At 40.8% G+C, this 22,142-nt stretch overlaps 1 protein-coding gene and 1 long non-coding RNA gene across 2 annotated transcripts in view; one reads left to right on the forward strand and one right to left on the reverse strand.

The window, feature by feature from the left end:
* The window catches only part of LOC135512896 (FAS-associated factor 1-like), an 86,027-nt gene extending 68,939 nt beyond the window's left edge, over nucleotides 1-17,088 (reverse strand). The window contains exons 1-6 of the mRNA XM_064935383.1: nucleotides 16,999-17,088; nucleotides 14,673-14,741; nucleotides 9,179-9,225; nucleotides 5,302-5,537; nucleotides 4,423-4,514; nucleotides 4,122-4,213 (exon numbers count right to left, since the gene is read on the reverse strand). Of these exons, the coding sequence (XP_064791455.1) occupies nucleotides 4,122-4,213; nucleotides 4,423-4,514; nucleotides 5,302-5,537; nucleotides 9,179-9,225; nucleotides 14,673-14,741; nucleotides 16,999-17,046 (584 nt within the window). The 5' untranslated portion in view covers nucleotides 17,047-17,088. The remainder of the gene's footprint in view (nucleotides 1-4,121; nucleotides 4,214-4,422; nucleotides 4,515-5,301; nucleotides 5,538-9,178; nucleotides 9,226-14,672; nucleotides 14,742-16,998) is intronic.
* LOC135512897 (uncharacterized) lies at nucleotides 16,389-21,049 on the forward strand. Its single transcript, XR_010451471.1, has 3 exons — nucleotides 16,389-16,540; nucleotides 16,969-19,137; nucleotides 19,279-21,049. It is a non-coding gene; the product is annotated as an uncharacterized LOC135512897 (long non-coding RNA).
* Nucleotides 21,050-22,142: the final 1,093 nt, after the last annotated feature.

Below are 22,142 nucleotides of genomic sequence, written 5' to 3' on the forward strand. Positions count from 1 at the left end.
TTTTCTCAAAGTTGCTCCTATACATTGGGCCAGAGTGGTTTTTAAGGGCAAACAAGTGGAGAGTTCTAGGCCCAAGTTTGCAGCTATAAGCAATGACTGAGGATGTGTACAGTACAGGAAGACACTGTGTGCTTCACAGAGAGATTAAAGTTTTGGACGCTTCACTTATAATAAACGTTGAGGTTAAGTAGCGGTTTGAGCAAACGCTCAGTCTGTGTTCGTGAATATGAATCGGAAGCTTAGTCCAAGCCAGGCAGTTAATCAGAGCTCAATTCGAAGCGAGGAGGAAAAGGATAGTCGGAATTAATATGTAGCACACATTAATTATGCAATCAGCGCCTTAATCTGCGCAGATCTGGACGAGCTTATGTTAACAGAAGCTCAAATTTACTGTAATGACAGCATATTTACATTGACTAAAACTACGAAATCAATATGTAAATGTAATGTTTGTTGTAGCTAACCGGGAAGATTGAAAATGTGTGGTGTGGAAGGACTGGATGCATATATAATGGGTTGAGCAGGGAGATGCAGGCAGGGGAGAGGGAATGGGGAGTCACATAGGGGAGCCAGCTAATATCAGCATGATTTCTTTAGACACAGTCCCGTCTGATTCTGGCAGACGAAAGAGCATAGGGGAAAAGTGGGTAGCTGTGTTGTAGCATTACCATAAGCCATTGTGAAGACAGCAATAATAATAATAATAATAATAATAATAATAATATGGGGACTTATGGCTTTACACAGTAAAGACTGAACGTGAGCGGACTATGTGGCCCATACTGTGAGGCATTTGTCTCCTCTGTTACTTAGCGATTTGGCTTCCAGCAAGTTGGTCGTATTGAGATAAAAGACCTAAGCAAATATAGAGGAGAATTAATATCTTTGCTTCCGGGGTCCTACTATATACTCAAAGTGCTTTCAGTTCCTCTCATGACGTTCTCTCTACACTCCCATCAGGCTGTCCTGCGTCTGAGCGTTTGCGCCAGCGACCTCTATACATGGAGGCACCGTGTGTGACCTCTCAGGAGTACTTGACACGGCATGAGGTGTTCTGAGTAAAATGTCCATTAACTTTATAGACAAAAAAAACGTTTTGCAGGGGAGGAGCAGTCTGGACAGATTGGTTTCATTCTGAGATAAGCCTCTGAGGGTCCCCAGGCACAGAGCAGACACAGACTTTATTAAAATAGCCCTGCCAGAGAGACACACACACACACACACACACTTTTCCCTTTACGTTAGAACACCACACACATTGACTATCTAATCTGTGATGTATGATCTAAAGAGGCCAAACTACAGGCAGACATGCATAACCATCCTACCTCCACATTCTGGACCAGCAACATAATAGGCAAATACGCAATCTCCCATGATCTGGTATGTCTTGGTCTGCAATTTTGTCTCAAGACCAATCAGCATACTAATTGTTAATAATTTCCACAGATTCTTTTGCCAGCCAGCATGAGGCATCAGTATCTGAGGGGATACCAAACTGGGGAGGGAGGGACGCTGCAAATTAATACCAAACGTCTAATAATCCATTTGTATTTCACATTGAGTTCAAATGTTAAAAATCTTCAATAAAACACTTCCTGGAAGCAACAGAAATAGATGAGTCGCATTAAAATATAAAAATCACCCTACATTATTTATGCAAGAGATTAGCTCCATCTAGATACCCTCCTGTATTAACCGTCAGTCAACACAGACACCGGGAAACGTTTGTTTGGCTCAGGAGTGGATCTCGGTAACTACTTTTGAGGAGGGAGCGCTTGTCTGAAATCTCCAAAGCCTCCCAATTTATTTCAAATCAAACAGAGGATTGACTGAGTGGGCCTGGTGATATGGATAACTATTTGATTAGTCTGTTTGGTTTAGGTGTGCAGAGATGTGCTTTTGAAGTAATTGCCTACTGTGGCTTTTATTTGTTAAGTTATGTCCCATGTTCAGAAACTTCTCCCAATTATTACAAAGGAATAGGAACTAAAGCAGAGGTCAAATGAGTATATTACATATGGACACAAGTACTCCTTGCATAGTGATACACACAAACATCCTAGTGAAGTACTAAATACTGAAGGTCTATTCCATTAAGCAGTCAATATGATTATTTTGGAATAAATAAATTGACACCAAACATAATGGCCTTCCATAACTGAAGGCAATAGATAAATAGTAAAAAGTGTTAATGACATATACTAATCATATATGGCCTACGATTTAGGCCTATGTATTATTTCCAACTTGTACTTGATTTCATTGTCTTCTCAGCTTGCTGCCTACTACAAAGTTTAATTTCAATTAGAGTTAAGCAGGCTTGAATGCACCCTCTTCAGTACAACTCAGAAGTGCTACTGTACATCTTGGTTGTTCCCTGGGATTTAAAAAGGTGGTACCCAAGCTAGCCCTGCTAGTAGTGCCCTGTTTCAGCAGGTATTAGTACAGGGTTTGTCAGAACGGTGGGATGGCAGCTCTCTGACAGCAGCAGACTTCCCGCTCTGTGAATGCACTGCAACGGTTATTTTTAATGCCGCTGTGCTAACAGCTTGCCTGCCCTCCCTGTAGGAGGCCTGCTCCTCTGAGCGGTGTGATCTGTCACCCTCTTCCAGCAGCAAAGATCACAACAGGGTCGCCACACACCCGTACCAAAATAGTTTATGGAGGATAATGAGCGCCTAACACTGAAAATGATAGCTGTAGCACTAAGAGAATTGTACCACTAAGAGACACTGCAGTGGCCATAGTTAGCCAGAAAATAGCCATTAGCTGCCTGCTACACACAGTCAAACCTCTACTTACTGGTTGTCAAAGCAGCACAGCCAACGGCAGCAGCAGCGTTCTCTTTTTTTGGAAATCAACACCCTACATATTATCGAACCCTAACCATACAAGGCATTGCAATATTTGACCCATGCCGGTATCTGTCCGTTTCTCTGTGTTTGATTCAATGGGTTCTGAGATGAACACGGGGGAAGAAACACGAGACCAGCTGTATTGACTGTTGTCCTCCTGTCCGACACACAACGCCTGCTGTAGAACCGGAGTGACTCTTCATAATGCATGGCAGTGCCACGTGTCTCTCCTCAGCAACCCCTCTGGGCCCGACAGCCTCCCTAATCAACACAGATAATTACACAGACACATCCCCTCCTGTTACAACCGACAACAGACACACTCCAACAGCACTTCAGCTCATCAACAATTACAGGAGCAATGCCTTAGTGCCGTTTACACCGTTCTCGCTCTACATTCAGGGAAATCTGAAAAGGATGTTGCTAAAGTATGCTCAGATAAAGATTGAACATGTGTACAGCGTACCAAATATTGACAAGTCTTATTGGTGTGTTGCCATGCTGGTGAGCAGATGCACCAGAGAGAATTATTACAGTGAGTGGGATTTCCTTATTAGTATGAACTTTACCTGGCTGATACAGATGAAATATCAGATCAGTGACAAAACCAGCCTTCGTGACAGGATTATAGCTCAATGATGAATATTATGACATTTTAGAAGGAGAAGTGGCTAAAGCCTCATTGGATTCATAAAGCTTGGTATAATGACCTTCTAGAGTGGCTTAATGGATCCTCCTCATTGAATTTCAAATTTCTCTCAAAATTACAGAAGTGAAAAGGCTGCTCTACTATTTGTAGAGGAAGATAATATTTTCAGCAACAAAATAAAGACTGGAAATAGCAACAAATACAGCAATAAAGAGCATCATTTACATTATACAAAGAATATTTCAGTAGGATTTCACTTCAAATGTCAAAATAACTTCTGTGCACAAGGGTCAAATATCTTTGTAAATATTCAAATTGGAAGCTATTGTACAATATTCATGGCATATATTCCATAAACTATTTTTTAAATTACTAGGTGTACAGTGCCACCTAGTGTTGAACCCATATGAAAATGGCTTTGTTGGCAAAGTGGTGCAGTCCTGTTGATTTACCAGTCCTTTTGATGTGGGTAACAATCAGTGTAACAATCAATGCAGCTGCATATTGAGGTCCTGGAGGGTATTGGGTAAACAGTGTCAGTTACCTGCTGGGAATTGTTTGCTGAAGATAATGTGACTCAAAACAGGAAACAAAAGAGGAATCAAGTTGGGTACCTGTTTTGGCTGGTGCTGGCAGTGGGGGCGATATCTGGGGTGAGCACATACAGGCTGTTGTTCTTGGGCAAGTGTAAACTTCGCAGAACCGTCTGAGGACACAGGGACAGACCAATAAATAATACTAAGTGGTACTTTATCCATCCCCACTAGATGGGTGTGAGTAACATTTGTGAGAAACCTCATCCGATGTGAAAAATAAAAGATAAAACTAAAAAAGGTGGCAAAGAGATGCTTTAAACATGCTCATTTCAAGAGGTATTACATTAACCAAAACATTTGTTTTAAGAGAAATACTCACAACGTCAGATACGTCTCCACTTTTCCAACCCTTTAACTGCATTTGTGATATGGGGACCTGAAGCTCTGTCTCAAGAATATGTTTGATTTCCCCTACAAACAAGAAAAGGAAGAAACAAGTTGTAGAATTATGAACTGGCAGTTGGACATATCCCCACCATAAGATGGCAGTAATAGATGAGAAAACGTGTTTTCAAAGCAAAGTACAAAATTCATTGTGTATTAATGAAAGTTTACACCTTTACAAGCAATTTACATTTGAGTAAAACATTTGTAATACACACTTCCACTACCTTATCTTCACAACATAAATAGTTTCAACACTGTGTACAAGTGTGTAGATTCTGAGAAAGGGTTCAAAGTCTAAAAACGAAAGCACTATACCAAGGTGTTGTATTGACCAACATCGCTCCTTTTACCAGAAACACACAATATTTTGGATTCTCAGTAACACCACATCTGTAACACCCACATTTTCTCTGAGTAAGCAGTAAGGGTGTGTGATGTATTGTATTTATAGCAGATCCCCATTAGTTCCTGCCAAGGCAGCAGCTACTCTTCCTGGGGTCCAGCAAAATCAAGGCAGTAATACATTTTGATTTTTTTTAACCTTTATTTAACTAGGCAAGTCAGTTAAGAACAAATTCTTATTTTCAATGACGGCCTAGGAACAGTGGGTTAACTGCCTGTTCAGAGGCAGAACGACAGATTTGTTTCTAATCCAATGCTCTAACCACTAGGCTACCCTGCCACCCCTTTTTAATTACAAGACATTCACAACAGATTTCTACAACATATTAATGATGAGTAGGCCCATTGTGGAATATTAGTGTAGGAACCATAGTATGAAGAGTAGTGTATGGTGAGCGCATCTCCTCACCAACTGCGCTGCCCTCCTCTACGACCACTTCCACAGTGCGCTGGCGGTACTCCACCCGGAAGTTGAGCATGCGCGGCTGCCGTTCCACAATGTGTCGAGAGGGGAGGACAGGGCAGAAGGCTGAGGAGGAGGATGGCGGAGAGGAGGAAGACGATGAGGTGGCTGGTGGGGCCACTGCTGCCTCTGCTGTTGCTGCTTGGCTGTGAGGCCCATAGATGTTGGCCTGAGACACCTCGCTGGGGAAGTTTTTGTGGGTTCAGACAGTAAGCAGAGGTTCAGAAAACACCAACACAGGGAGCATCATGTTGTGCAGTTCAATATCATATTGAATTGTATACAGAGTTAAGTGTCTATAAAAGTAGAAAGTCTACCACCAAAATAATGTAATTCTCAGACTAAACCCTACATGTGGAATTTTACTCAACACCATTGAAATGCAAAAACAAAGCAAAATATTTCAATAAACTCAAACATTTAGCCTATTTAGATTTTACTGGGTTTCTGAATACTTTGTCCACTGCAGGAAAAAAAGTATTGTCCACTTAAATAGGCTAAAGCAGGGGTGTCAAACCAGGGGTTCAATCTAGCCCACGGGTAGTTTGAGCAAAAAAATAACTCATACTTTAAAACTAAAAACCAAATAGAAACTGTGCAGAAGTGATAAAGGACCTACATTCATAAGGTTTCTTGACTGTGTCCAGCAAACTAATAATCACAGAAATGAAAGCTAGACAGTGAGAGAGCATCGAAAAAAATTGGTTTCGTTTTAGGTAAAAGAAGACTATATAAACACATTCAGCCCAGCCCTCCGAACCTCATTGAAAACCCTGGGCTAAACTTTTGAAATAGCTTAAATGATTTAAAAAAAATAATTTTATGCTTTTTGCTTCTTCCCTATCACAAATGGTACAAGCAACACTGAAAAGAAATATTCAAAATCCACAAAATACCCACAGCTCCCTTCTGAGGCAGCAACAAGAGCCTCTCAGCAGCAATACAAACAGTTTCAGAGTCAGTGTAAACAGGCTTTAGTGGATAATATGGGCAGATGCTGAATGGTCTGCCACAGAGCAAATTCAGTCTTATTTTGCTGCAGAGGCAAGAGACACAAAACATATTTTTTTCTCAGCCTCTCTCCATGTCTAAGGCCTGAATTCCCTCGAGGCTCTGTCCCACACGGCAATATTTTCTCTCTCCCAACCCGGACAAAGACGCTTCTCTTTTCCTCGTGGGTCAGCACATATCGTGCTGGGAGGGAGAGCAGGGTCTTGCACAAAGGCTGCATTTATCCAACCTGATTACAATACCAAAAAGGTTAAAGACGTTGGGGGTTCTGAGGGCACGTAGGAAATCATTAGAGATCAATGTTCCATGATAATGGCATAAAAACAACATACCGTACACAGAGACCACTTGTGAGGCTTGGATTCACCCACAGCCAAGAATTAGGCCTACCGTCATAGGCAGGTGGAAATGACGTTTCAGGGAGAGCAGAGGCTTGTTGTTGGACATATACAAAAGGTCTAACCGTCTAAGTCTGCATGGACAAAACACCTGTCCTACAGAGATCTGCACAGGTGCATAATGACCTCTTATGAACCACAGAATAAGAAGTCTACAAGCATGGACGTTAGGAAAATTAGATCAAGTCATAATCAGCTATGCAGTAAGCATTTACATATACACAGAAAACAAACTGACAGTTTGAGGTAACTCACCATTAGCTAGTAAATTCAGTGAGTGAAATAACAGACAATACCGCAAATAAACACTTCCTGTACCTACACAAATTAGAAAACTAGAGTGCACTGATATTTCAGTTTCAGTATCTTGGTGCAAAACTGTTATACACAGTTGATTGTCATTCATATCCATCATAGAAGATGTTGGTGTGTTTGAGTTGTACTCTCATCGGGGGTGTAGACAACCAAAGAAACCATAACATGGTCTAACAATGAGGACATGCTACACAATTTCTTAAACAGGATGAAAGCAGCAAAGTCATAATTCACCCTAGACGGTAGGCTATACATTTCCCTTGCAACGTGATGGAAGGTTTTTGTAAGCATTCTAAGCTACAATTTGAAACTTGGCACATTAATACAGAGGATCATTGACTATTATGAGTGTTAAAAATAATACAAATGGTTGTTCCATGGCATACATCTAGATGTCGCTCTCCACCTAGTCAGTAGGCAGGCTTGGGCTAAGAGCAGGCCTCCAGCTGGCTCCGGTCACCTCAATGGAGCCGTTTACTGAGGAGGAGTGCCATCCTACGAGAGCAGCCTGGTGCCAGCCAGTATACGGGCTGACTGCAAGTCAAACCGCCAGGCTCCATTCATAATTATGTGTGCCCTTAAGAAACCATCTTCTCATGCCCAAAGTCTTCAGAAACTCGCAAAATAAACCGTTTAACAGAATGTGCCCAGTCAATGCATTTGTTCTTCAGCCCAGTGTATTCATGGAGTTCGGACTGACCGTTGAGAAAAAACGTGAGCCACAATGCCTCAGAGGCGTTTTTCTCAGTAGCCCTTTTAATTCCAGGTTTTGGGAAGATATTCCTCTCCATGTTCTTTCACATAACACTTCTGTTTCTGTTGATACTCTACACAAAGAGCATACCAAATACTATCAGAGTTCTATTTTTCTGCCTACCACTGAAATGCAGTAATTCAAAGCCATATCAAACCTACAACTTTGAATATCACTTCAAACTATAACCACCCCCACAGTATTTCACTTGATATTGCCCAGCTATGGGCTACAAATCTGGTTGTTTGATTTCCGCCTAATTTGGTGTTCAAATCTTGACTGAATAACTACATGACACCGAGCTTTGTGATGGAAATGAGATCCAAAGCCTCAATTTCCTGCACTGATGATCACGATTTTTTCCATCATGTCAGTTTGTGCCTACTCAATAGGCTTTGTACAAAAACGAGAGCTACATATTCAAGAGGTCAAGTGACTGATGTAGCCATTGATTACTACATGTCTCCTAAATCTTCTGAAATCCGCAATCGTCATCAGGCCACAAGGTTACAATTCGATTGGCCAGGGCACTCTTGAAAAAGAGATTTTAATCTCAATGAGCCCTTCCAGGTTAAATAAAAAATAAATAAAAATATTGCCGTTTTAAAACATAACAAAACCTAGCTCTTAACATCTAGGTCTACACAGACAAGACCACAGCTGCACTTTAGAAAATAATAAAAATGATTTTGCATGAACAAGTAACCACCATTGCTCCAAAATGTGCTTTCACTGAGAGTTCTAGACAGTACATTTCTATAACCTCTAGCAGAAATTCATACAAAATGATGTACTGCTTCTACACCTGCATTGCTTGCCGTTTGGGGTTTTAGGCTGTGTTTCTGAACAGCACTTTGTGACATCAGCTGATGTAAGAAGGGCTTTATAAATACATTTTATTGATATTCAGGTCAACAAAACAAGGTTATTGGCCTTGCTCTTCATGTAAGCACAGGTGTGGGCATGTGCTATGGTAGTTTTGTATTCTAGCTTGTGAATTGAAATGACAAATAAAGTTGATTTTGGTTTGTTTTAGTGTAGCAGGTAGAACGTCACATTGACGGTGACGCGTTTTTGCATATGACACTATGCCATATGATTCAGAGGGGTTGGGTTAAATGCGGAAGACACATTTCAGTTGAATGCATCCAGTTGTACAACTGACTAGGTATTCCCCTTTCCTGTCCCTTATGCTTACCTCCTGTGTACAAGTTGTGCTTTCTATTTTGGTTAACATTAATTTTTGCAATATGGTCAAAACCTTAGTTTGAGGGGATGTTTAGAAAATGCACAGTGAACACTTGATTAACTTCTGAAGATGCACCAGTTATTTCAGGGATATTACCTTTGCAAGATCCCATTCTCTTGTGGCATCACACCATTGATGGCTGCCTGTAAAAAGAGAAAAGACCATGGAATAAAATGTGTCGCAAAGTATTACACTCTTGAGAGCATGCATGTTCAAACACTGATAATCAACAGTAAACGTTCCCATAACTATCTACTGCCAGTTCCTGCCAATAGAACTAGTCATTTGAATTTCAAAGGCAACTTTTGGTAGCCATACGAGTGGCTGTGAGTCGCTCTACAGCAACTAGAATTCTGAAATAAATGTTAGTGTACTAAGCTAGGATGATAGTCAGACACATTAGGTATAGGCATGCATTGATGGGCTACTCTTCTGTTAAAACAATTCAATTTTTAGAATATTTGGACTCAACGCAAAGGGAACGCAATACAAGAAAATGAGCGGGCACTGGTGCCCAAACGATGATATGACATTCATACGAGAACAGATCATTGATGAGAAAGGAGGTTGAAGTACGTAGTTGCCCTCAGTTTTTTAAACAGTGAAACTGATTTAGGGGAACTGTTGAGTACACAGAGCAGCGAGAGGATAATACTCACAATGAGTTTATTTTTGGCCCATTGTTAGGAGACCTATTGAGATGAGTGCTCTATAACACTGGAAAATGTCCAGCAGTGTTTCCAAACATTGCAAAATGTACCATTAACTAAAAAGTACATGAACAGAAAATATTTTAAAATTGGCAAAAATACCAGAGAAAAATTGTAATTGTGAAAACTTGGCAAGTATTAAGAAAAGTTTGTATGTAGGTCTACTAGTGAAGCCACAAATCCATGAGAAAGGGCCACTGAGTATTTAACACTTGTTCGCTGTCCTGTCCAACACACAGGTTTCTTTTGTTCGCTGTCCTGTCCCAACACACAGGTTTCTTTTGTTCGCTGTCCTGTCCCAACACAGATTTCTTTTGTTCGCTATCCTGTCCCAACACACAGGTTTCTTTTGTACATTTTGCTCAACCTAACAGCACCGAAAAGGAACTGCAAGTCATCACATTTACAGGTGCGTTTAACCACTGCTTAGGCTCTACTTGCTTGCTTTGAAAAGCTGCCAGCACAAGAACAGCTCACGGCTAAATATAGCCCACCCCATCCAACACACACTATGATAAAGGGTTACATTGTATAAATAAAGTAAAACCGTTTCATACCGCGCCTTTGAATCTCAAACTTGAAATCAAAGCTGACACAAGACTTTCTTTATACGCCCATTAAAGAGGGGTGGTTGGTAGCCCAAATGATGTCTCACTGATAAACGGAGACACATGGCAATGATGGTGCATTATTGATTGAAATGTCACAATCAAGGTGACGATACATTTCAGTAATAAGTGTAGCATTTTAGTTCAAATAGGAAGCAAACTGAAATAGGTAATGAATTCACATACTGTGTGCTTTTAGCAGCTATGCTTTTTGCTTAATTGGTCATTTGAATTGGCTTACAAGTTCAAGTAACTAGCAAGCACCAGTGCTCACAGTTGTACTGTAGTATGATTCGGTCAGGTTCACCATGTAGACTAAGCCTTGGTGGATGACAGGAGTAGAGAGTTGTGAATTCAGCCTGCCCATGGCCTTGAATTTATATAAATGGGTCTTTGTTTGATAAATGTATCTCAGAATACAGTAATTGGAGTATCAATAGACAATACATGCTAAAAAAATGGTTAGGCATAATATTCTAGAAACGACAACTTTAGTACTTTCAACGTAGAGCACATACGGAAATCTATAACTCACATTACACAAGAGTACGTGCAACAATGTAAAGGGTGGTCCGGCACCCCAAGTTGAGCAAAATATATTTTAATATATAATTTGTTTCGTATAATTTTTGTTGTTGGACATAAGACTAATATCACCAGGAAATCTACTCAGTGATTTTGATTTAGGAAATCTGTTCAAGTATTCAAACGCATAAAGAGGCATACGTGATCGTATTCCAATGTAGTCAAGGTCTGATTCTGTTTTTGTCAAATATTATATCCATTTGGGACGGTTGCAATTAAATTTGCAGTGTACAATTTATTTAGAACTCTAACTAGCTTTCCACACAACCAATTTATGCGAGTAAAGTACAAAAATATCACGACAGGCCTAATGGAAATAGCAAATTTATCTGTAAACTTTGCAAATGGCAACAACAAAAAACAGACTAGACAACGTGGGATCTTTAGGGGTCAAACATTCATTATGCGAGAAATGGCGGCGAAAATGTCTAATAAAAGAAAGACATTTACATAAGTATTCAGACCCTTTACTCAGTACTTTGTTGAAGCACCTTCGGCAGCGATTACAGCCTCTTGTCTTCTTGGATATGACACTACAAGCTTCGAACACCTGTATATTGAGAGTTCCTCCCATTCTTCTCTGCAGATCCTCTCAAGCTCTGCCAAGTTAGATGGGGAGATAGCTGCACAGCCATTTTCTCCAGGGTTCAAGTCCAGGCTCTGGCTGGGCCACTCAAGGACATTGAGACTTGTCCCGAAGCCAACTCAATGCAGGAGTGGCTATGTGCTCAGGGTCATTGTCCTGTTGGAAGGTGAACCTTAACCTGCTCAGGACCTCAGACTGGGGTGTTCATCAATGATCTCTCTGTACTTTGCGGGATTCATCTTTCCCTCGATCCTGACTAGTCTCCCAGTCCCTGCAGCTGAAAAACATCCCCACAGCATGATGCTGCCATCACCACACTTCACCATAGAGCTGGTGCAAAGTTTCCTCCAGATATGCCAAGCGTCTCTCAGGTAAAAGAGTTCAATCTTGGTTTCATCACACCAGAGAATGTTGTTTCTCATGGTCTGAGAGTCCTTTGTGTGCCTTTTGGCAAGCTCCAAGCCTTTTACTGAGAAGTGGCTTCTATCTGGCAACTATACCATAAAGGCCTGATTGTGGAGTGTACCAGAAGGACAACCATTTCTGCAAGGTTCTCCCATCTCCACAGAGGAACTCTGAAGCTCTGTCAGTGACCATCGGATTCTTGGTCACCTCCCTGACCAAGGCCCTTCTCCCCCGATTGCTCAGTTTGGCCGGGCAGCCAAATCCAGGAAGAGTCTTGGTGGTTCTAAACTTCTTCCATTTAAGAATGATGCAGGCCACGGTGTTCTTTGGGACCTTCAATGCTGCAGAATTGTTTTGGTACTCCTCTTCCCCAGATCTGTGCCGCGACACAATCATGTCTCGGAGCTCTAAGGATAATACCTTTGACCTCATGGCTTGGTTTTTGCGATGACATGCACTGTCAACTGTGGGACCTTATATAGACAGGTGTGTGCCTTTCCAAATCATGTCCAATCAATAGAATTTACCACAGATGGACTCCAATCAAGTTGAAGAAGCACCTTAAAGATGATCAATGGAAGCAGGATGCACCTGAGCTCCATTTCGAGTCCAATAGCAAAAGGATCTAAATACTTATGTAAATAAAGGTGTTTTTTTATATAAAAAGGTGCAAAAATTCAAACTGTTTTCACTTTGTCATAATGAGTATTGCGCATAGATTGATGAGGATTTTCTTTTATTAAATCAATTTTAGAATAAGGTTGTAACTTAAAATGTGGAAAATGTCAAGGGGTCTGAATACTTTCCGAATGCACTGTAATAACCATCAAATCATAGTAAACTTGGAGTCTCGCGATGATATGTTGTGTGGTCCTCCAAAAACAACAACAATTCGGGAAAGCATGCAGTAATTTGGTTACAGATTAAATGAATTATGATAAACTTCACAGGGTGGTGAATCACTTGATGCTCCTTTCCAATAAATTGAGGGTCTTACTCTGGTGACATGATGATTGATGCTTGGCTACAGTTTGACAAATAAAAATAATCCTGCTCTTTTGACCATAATCTCATAATGTAGGCAATGCCCACACCGCATCTGCGAGCTGTTGGCTCCAGCCCACATGCCATCTGCGTGTGAACGTGCCTTAGGCATGCTGCAAGGAGGCATGAGGACTGCAGATGTGGCCAGGGCAATAAATTGCAATGTCCGTACTGTGAGATGCCTAAGACAGCACTACAGGGAGGCAGGACGGACAGATGATCATCCTCGCAGTGGCAGACCACCTGTAACAACACCTGCACAGGATCGGTACATCCGAACATCACATCTGCAGAACAGGTACAGGATGGCAACAACAACTGCCCAAGATACACAAGGAACGCACAATCCCTCCATCGGTGCTCAGACTGTCCGCAATAGGCTGAGAGAGGCTGGACTGAGGGCTTGTAGGCCTGTTGTAAGGCAGGTCCCCACCAGACACCGGCAACAATGTCAAAAACCCACTGTCGCTGGACCAGACAGGACTGGCAAAAAATCTTCACTGATGAGTCATGGTTGTGTCTCACCCAAGGTTATGGTCTAATTCCCATTTATCGTTGAAGAAATGAGAGTTAGACCGAGGCCTGTACTCTGGAGCGGGATCGATTTGGAGGTGGAGGGTCCGTCATGGTCTGGCGCGGTGTGTCACAGCATCATCGGACTGAGCTTGTTGTCATTGCAGGCAATCTCAACGCTGTGCGTTACAGCAAAGACATCCTCCTCCTCCATGTGGTACCCTTCCTGCAGGCTCATCCTGACATGACCCTCCAGTATGACAAATGCCACCAGCTATACTGCTCCTTCTGTACATGATTTCCTGCAAGACAGTAATGTCAGTGTTCTGCCATGGCCAGCAAAGAGACTGGATCTCAATCCCATTGAGCACGTCTGGGACCTGTTGGATTGGAGGGTGAGGGCCATTCCCCCCCAGAAACGTCCGGGAACTTGCAGGTGCCTTGGTGGAAGAGTGGGATAACATCTCACAGTAAGAACTGGCAAATATGGTGCAGTCTATGAGGAGGAGATGCACTGCAATACTTAATGCAGCTGGTGGCCACACCAGACACTGAATGTTATTTTTGAACCCCCCCCCCCCCCACCTGTTAGTCACATGTCTGTGTTCAGTTTATGTCTCAGTTGTTGATTCTTATGTTCATACAAATATTTACACGTTAAGTTTTCTGAAAATAAACGCAGTTGACAGTGAGAGGATGTTTCTTTTAGTGCCGAGTTCATAATGAAAACACATTAAAATTATTATTTATTTTTAAATTGGGTACATGAGAATTTAATTGCCAAAGACATTTTTATGTGCACCGTGTCGTCACACAGCCTTTTTTACACAAAAAGTACATTTGAAGGAAACATCTGATTGGAAAAAAACATTGTTTTTATGCGGATTTCAGAATATTTGCATGGAAATCTTTGCCAATTGGATAGAAAACTAGCTTCTGTTCTGGCCCCCGATCATCTGTTCAAGGGAAAAAAGAAAATAGGCCCACGGCTATCATTGGGGACCAATGAATTAAAGGCTATAGTCACTACAGTGGCCAGGTTGTTTAACAATTCTAATAGCAAAATAAGTATATAATATATTTTCAATTTAAAAGAAGAAAATGTCAGGTTCGTATGACCTACTGATGTGTAAACTTACCACTAAATCCCAATTATTGAGTTCTAAGAGCGTGATTGCCTCTGCAATGTTGTCAATGCCAGTGCAAGCCTGTGAGAAAAACAGAAGAGGTTATGTACATAAAACACAAGAACCAATTGAAAGTGTAATTGAGCATTTATGATGCTGACTAAAAATACCAGCATTATAGATTGGATTCTTGCATCCTACAACATATACTGAATCTGTCACTATGACCTGTTCTGTAGCCTATGTCACTTTGGATAAAAGCAGCTGGTAAATAAACCAAGGCCAACTTTGACATCTTCTTAGAAACTGACGAGTTTTAGCAGATTTGTTTGATGTCCCTTGGGCTCGTGCGGTGGAGGAGATCTTTGTGGGCTATACTCAGTCTTGTCTCAGGGTAGTAAGTTGGTGGTTTGTTGATATCCCTATAGTGGTGTGGGGGCTGTGCTTTGGAAAAGTGGTTGGGGTTATATCCTGCCTGGTTGGTCCTGTCTGGGGGTATGTCCCCCGACCTCCCTGTCTCAGCCTCCAGTATCTATGCTGCAATAGTCTATGTGCCAGGGAGCTAGGGTCAGTCTTATATCTGGTGTAATTCTCCTGTCTTATCTGGTGTCCTGTGTGAATTGTATTATTCTCTCTCTAATTCGCTCTCCCCCTGGGACCATGCCTCAGGACTACCTGGCCTGATGACTCTTGGCTGTCCCCAGTCCACCCGGTCGTGCTGCTTCTCCAGTTCCACCGGACACGCTACCTTGTACCTTATCTGCTGTTTTCAACTTTCTACCGCACCTGCTGTCTCGACCTCTGAATGCTTGGCTATGAAAATCCAACTGACATTTTCTCCTGAGGTACTGACCTGTTGCACCCTCTACAACCAGATTATTATTTGACCCTGCTGGTTATCTATGAATATTTGAACATATTGAAGAACAATCTGGCCTTAATGGCCATATACTCTAATAATATCCACCCGGCACAGCCAGAAGAGGACTGGTCACCCCTCAGAGCCTGGTTCCTCTAGGTTTCTTCCTAGGTTCCTGCCTTTCTAGGGAGTTTTTCCTAACCACCATACATCTGCATTGCTTGCTGTTTGGGGTTTTAGGCTGGTTTCTGTATAGCACTTTGTGATATCTGCTGATGTAAAAATGGGCTTTATAAATACATTTGATTGATTGATATTAAGATATTGGGTTTATAGCTGACTTTCAAAAACTTCCACATTCCAAATGTTCCTAATGGACAGTGAGCTGAAAGTACACTGCTCACATAAATTGCCATTATCAATACCATAACACTGAATGATACTGTAATTTACCTGGTATCAACCACCCAAATTAATCTGGTCCTCCACTCAGTATATCACTGGGTGGTTTGACTGACTGGTCATTATCAGTAGAACGACATGTTTCAGTGGGCTAGAAGTATTTACATTGCACCAACCAAGTATGCTCAAGCTAGTATTAGTGCTACATTGAAAGAAAGTTTCCAGAATTACTATTTACCTCCATGTAGCCTAATGTGATTAACGAGGAGCTAAAAAGGAGTGCATGTAGCACTGACAGCTTAAAACTGTGTTCTTCAGTTTTTTGTGGCCCTGTTATTTATTCAAAGACCTGTAAATTGTCAGGATGAAGAGCTCAAGCGTTCAACACGAACGTTAAATTTACAGAGCTTGGAAACATGCACAAGAAATGCACGCCAGTGATGTCACTTGATAGTAGGCTAGCTAGCTAAACTCAATAGTGACCAAGCAAGTAGTTAGCTACCTAACGTTAGTTTAAGAGTTAAGCAAACACAAGTTAGCTAGCTAACCAACTCAGTTGAGAACATTTACAATTCATACAGCATATATCTTCGCTGAGAAATGACAAAGCAAGCTAACGGTAGCTATATCGTTTTTAAATTCCTCTATAATTAGCTACGATGATCCCAGATTTTACTAACTAGCTAGCTTTTTAGCTAACAACTAACGTTGGTTCGCTAAATTGACGTAACAGTACTGTTAGATAGCTACCAGACATACTGGTATATTATATTGCTGACTTCAGATACTTTTGGGGTAGACAGCTTTACGAAATGCTATGCAACAATGCAATTATTTAGTAGCAAACTCGCTCCTGCGTCTAGACGTAACGTTAGCTAGTTAACGTTCATTAGTAACGAATCTAATGTTCGCTAGCTATCGTGTTAGCTAGCTTGCTAGTAAGCTAATGTGTTTGCCGTGTCAGCTGACGAGACATTGCTGTTGACGTTAACACTGGCTATTGTGTAATGTTAAGGTTCAACCTAATTAAACTAACAAGATAGATAGTTTTGTATCCTAAGGAAAGTCCGAACCCACCTGAAAGTCAGCAAGAATCATTTCTCTGTCCATGCTATCGGAGGCCATCGCAGTGACTGCTTAAACGCGATTCTTCGTCTAGCTATCGCTTGCTTTCTCGCCTCACTCACTCAAGCAAATGGTGAGTACGATATCATGTAAATATCTTCTTAAGTAAACTCAATACATATATATATATGCGGTCGCTATGTTAGTTGCAAATGCCGCACTTTGGGTTGGGTTTTACGACTTAAATGAATTTCAATTCTCTGTTATCGTCACTTTTTTTCTGGTTGGTATTCACGGCTTTGTCTTCTCTTTACGGCAATCACAAAGTAGGATAACGTAATAGAGATTGATAGAGGACTCATCTTTATATCTGTGCCATAGAGCTCGCCAACTTGTAGTCCTAAAACCCAGAAAATAGTTAGCTCTGGTTGTTTCAGCTATCGCTATATGGAAAATCAATAGGGAAAGAATATGATTTTGCAATAAACGCAGAAAATAAGGTATTTATTTAAACACAGGCTTAGGAGATCTTATACGTTTTGTTCTATGATATAATAGTAGCCAGTTTACATGACCATGAATTATGAAGCCTAGTGCTTTTTTTTAAAATAACATACATTCTTCAAAATTAACAAAAACTGATGTTAGCTGATTAACATTATCTCATAGAACAAAACATATAAGATCTCATAAGCCAGTGTTTAGGCTACCACAGACCTTATTTTCAGTGTTTATCCAAAAACCCTACGCCATTCATTTTCTCAATAGGGATTGTTCAATGAACCATAGTGGTGTTAGTGCCTACAAAAAGACGCCATTACTATTTCTCTATTATATACGGGTTGGATGTTTAGCAACACAACCGACTTGTGAGCAACTATGGGGAAAAACAGACAGAGTTGGCTTAGATTATTATTATGTTATTGACTGTACCTTTGTTTATTCCATGTGTAACTGTGTTGTTGTTTGTGTTGCACTGCTTTGCTTTATCTTGGCCAGGTCGCAGTTGTAAATGAGAACATGTTCTAAACTGGCCAACCTGGTTAAATAAAAAAATACTTTAAAAATATATATATTGTTGACAACATGTAAATTATATTTTGTCTCCAATGTTTATTGAGAACATAAATACATGTACACAATGAGCGTTTATCTCTCAAATACATCATTACAGTTGTTGGTTAACTAGCTAGCGAATTTGAGACATATTAGCATTGACATGAAATCAGCCAAAACACCTCAAAACAAGACATGGTATCAAGAACAACTAACTCCAACGAGTCACTTATGATTCCCCACATGGCAGTTTCTTGTAATTGTTGGTAGCCACCTGGCCATCCAGAATCACAACAACTCCCCATTGAAGCGTGCACATCCTTTTTGTGACGTTGTCAGCTAACCCATCTATAGTGTCTGTGACAGCATGGGCACAGTGCCATTTAGGCTACAATCCATTGGAATCCCCACCAAATTGACTGGGCCTACTTTGACTACTTTAAAATGGTGAAAGCAATAGTGGAAGTCCTCAAAGGCATGTTGAGAACAAGTTCTCATTTACAATTGCGACCTGGCCAAGATAAAGCAAAGCAGTTCGACACATACAACGACACGGAGTTACACATGGAGTAAAACAAACATACAGTTAATAATACAGTATAAACAAGTCTATATACGATGTGAGCAAATGAGGTGAGATAAGGGAGGTAAAGGCAAAAAAGGCCATGGTGGCAAAGTAAATACAATATAGCAAGTAAAACACTGGAATGGTAGATTTGCAATGGAAGAATGTGCAAAGTAGAAATACAAATAATGGGGTGCAAAGGAGCTAAATAAATTAAATACAGTAGGGAAAGAGGTAGTTGTTTGGGCTAAATTGTAGGTGGGCTATGTACAGGTGCAGTAATCTGTGAGCTGCTCTGACAGTTGGTGCTTAAAGCTAGTGAGGGAGATAAGTGTTTCCAGTTTCAGAGATCTTTGTAGTTCGTTCCAGTCATTGGCAGCAGAGAACTGGAAGGAGAGGTGGCCAAAGAAATAATTGGTCCTGGGGGTGACCAGAGAGATATACCTGCTGGAGCGTGTGCTACAGGTGGGTGATGCTATGGTGACCAGCGAGCTGAGATAAGGGGGATTCCTGTACCCAATAAAGCAAAGGTAACTGAACCAAATGACTATCGCCCCATAGCACTCACTTTTGTCATCATGAAGTGATTTGAGAGACTAGTCAAGGATCATATCACCTCTATTCTACCCCGACACCCTAGACCCACTTCAATTTGCTTACCGCCCCAATAGGTCCACAGATGATGCAATCTCAACCACACTGCACACTGCCCTAATCCATCTGGACAAGAGGAATACCTATGTGAGAATGCTGTTCATCGACGACAGCTCAGCATTTAACACCATAGTACCCTCCAAACTCGTCATCAAGCTCGAGACCCTGGGTCTCGACCCCGCCCTGTGCAACTGGGTACTGGACTTCCTGACTGGCCGCCCCCAGGTGGTGAGGGTAGATAACAACATTTCCAGCCATCAGACATTTAACAGCCATCAGACTGTTAAACAGCCACCACTAACATTGAGTGGCTGCTGCCAACACACTGACTCAACTCCAGCCACTTTAATAATGGGAATTGATGGGAATTGATGTAAAATATATCACTAGCCACTTTAAACAATGCTACTTAATATAATGTTTACATACCCTACATTATTAATCTCATATGTATACGTATATACTGTACTCTATATCATCTACTGCATCTTTATGTAATAAATGTATCACTAGCCACTTTAAACTATGCCACTTTGTTTACATACTCATCTCATATGTATATACTGTACTCAATACCATCTACTGCATCTTGCCTATGCTGCTCTGTACCATCACTCATTCATATATCTTTATGTACATATTCTTTATCCCTTTACACTTGTGTGTATAAGGTCGTAGTTTTGGAATTGTTAGTCAGATTACTCGTTAGTTATTACTGCATTGTCGGAACTAGAAGCACAAGCATTTCGCTACACTCGCATTAACATCTGCTTACCCTGTGTATGTGACAAATACATTTGATTTGATTTGATTTAAATACGTGTATGTGACCAATAACATTTGATTCAATTTGATTTGGAGAGGTTTGGGACACTTTGAAACGTCCTGTGACCACACCTGACACCACTTACGAAAAACAACTGTCCATTTCTAGTTGTTAATTCTATCAATCCCATTCTTTCCTGATAGTGTTCACATGTTGTGGAAGCCATCTGATGTGTTTCCAGCTCTGGGCATCAATAATTCACTGATAGGTTGTCAATTAAAGATTACTTTCAAAATAAAAAACGGTTACCTTGTGTGTGAACTGTGTAACTCATATCTACCTTCTCATAATCTCCCAGATATCTTCTTTTCAAATATACCAAGTTTTGGCATGTCAGAATCATGCAATTACACATGAATAGCAGTTACTTTTGGGTATGTCTATTTTGCCAATTTTGCCTACGAGGTTAGGAAAATATGAACTTTTTACTCCCATACATTTTCCCTGACACCTGGAGGCTCAGGCAGGACAGTAATATGGTCCAATTCACACGTATCAATATAACTCGTTGTCATTCCTACTGCCTCTGATCTGGCAGTCACAAATACTGCTTTTGTAAATAATGTCTGAGTGTTGGAATGTGCCATTGGCTGTCTGTAATTTAAAAAATAATAACATGGTGCCATCTGGTTTGCTTAATATAAAGAATTTAATGTCGGGGAAATACGGAATAAGTGGGACACTTCTTGCAATTCAGTCTTCTGTAACCTCCTTCGACATTATACAACATATTAGCCCAACACGTGATACATTTCTGAAATCCTCGAGATGTTTCCTAATCACACACAAAGTAAATGTTGATATCATATTCACAGGAGGCATGTGTACACTGAGTCAAAATCCTATCTTCAGTTTGCATTCGGTAGACTAGATCAAGCAGGTTAGATCAACTGGGACACCATCTACAGTTCCTGGTTTGAAATAAAATTTGATTTGATTTGACCATTCAATTGTGTGTTATTAGGAAACATCTGACGATTTCAGAAATCTATCATGTGTTGGGCTAATATGTTGGCTAGATGTCGGAAGAAGTTACAAAAGACAGAAACGCAAAAAGTGTCCCACTTTTTCTGAATTCACTCAAATAACTGTCACGCCCTGGCCATAGAGAGGCTTTTTATTCTCTATTTTGGTTAGGCCAGGGTGTGACTAGGGTGGGCATTCTATGTCCTTGTTTCTATGTTTTGTATTTCTATGTCTTGGCCTGGTATGGTTCTCAATCAGGGACAGCTGTCTATCGTTGTCTATAATTGAGAACAATACTTAGGTACCCTTTTCCCCCACCTGTTTTGTGGGAAGTTAACTTTGTAGTTGTTCAGGGCACATAGCCCAAAGCTTCACGGGTGTTTTTTTTGTTCTTCGTTTTGTCGGGGGGTCATTTTTAAATAAAGTTCAAATGTACGCTTACCGTGCTGCACCTCGGTCCAGTCCTTCAGCCAGCCGTGACAATAACAGTACAAGAAATACATGAATAGTACTACAAGAACTCAAGTTCTATCTAACCTAAGTACAGGGTAATGTAATGTGAACTGGAAAAGCTTATACTGTAAGTCTGTCCCACTTTAGCTATTCCATGCTCTTTTACCTTAGCTAACTATGGATGGTAAAGTGGGATGACAAAAAAAACAGAATTAAAAAATTGAAACCTAATATTGGCAACTCTTTTATGTGTTTTGATTGACCAGTTCATAGTATGCACATTTACATCACAATTTGGGATAGTGCATTATTTATTACCGTTTTATAACCTTAACATCAAAACAGCTGTCACTGAGCCGGGTGAGCTTCCGGCCCCCTATGATGTCACACCAATGAAGGGATGTAATGTTGGTCATGTGGTTTAGAAACAACAAGATGTTTTATGTCAGACCAATAAATAAACGTGTCAGGATTAAGCTGTCCCAGTTTATATGATGTCCCGCTCTTTCTGAATTCACCTGAAGTATGACAATATTGTACTTTTCCACCACCACATACTTTTAGACTTTTGTTCAAGTAGTATTTTACTGGGTGACTTTCACTTTTACTTGAGTCATTTTCCTATCTTTTCTTGAA

The sequence above is a fragment of the Oncorhynchus masou genome, chromosome 24 (genome assembly GCF_036934945.1).
Source record: "Oncorhynchus masou masou isolate Uvic2021 chromosome 24, UVic_Omas_1.1, whole genome shotgun sequence".
NCBI classification, from domain to species: Eukaryota; Metazoa; Chordata; class Actinopteri; order Salmoniformes; family Salmonidae; genus Oncorhynchus; species Oncorhynchus masou.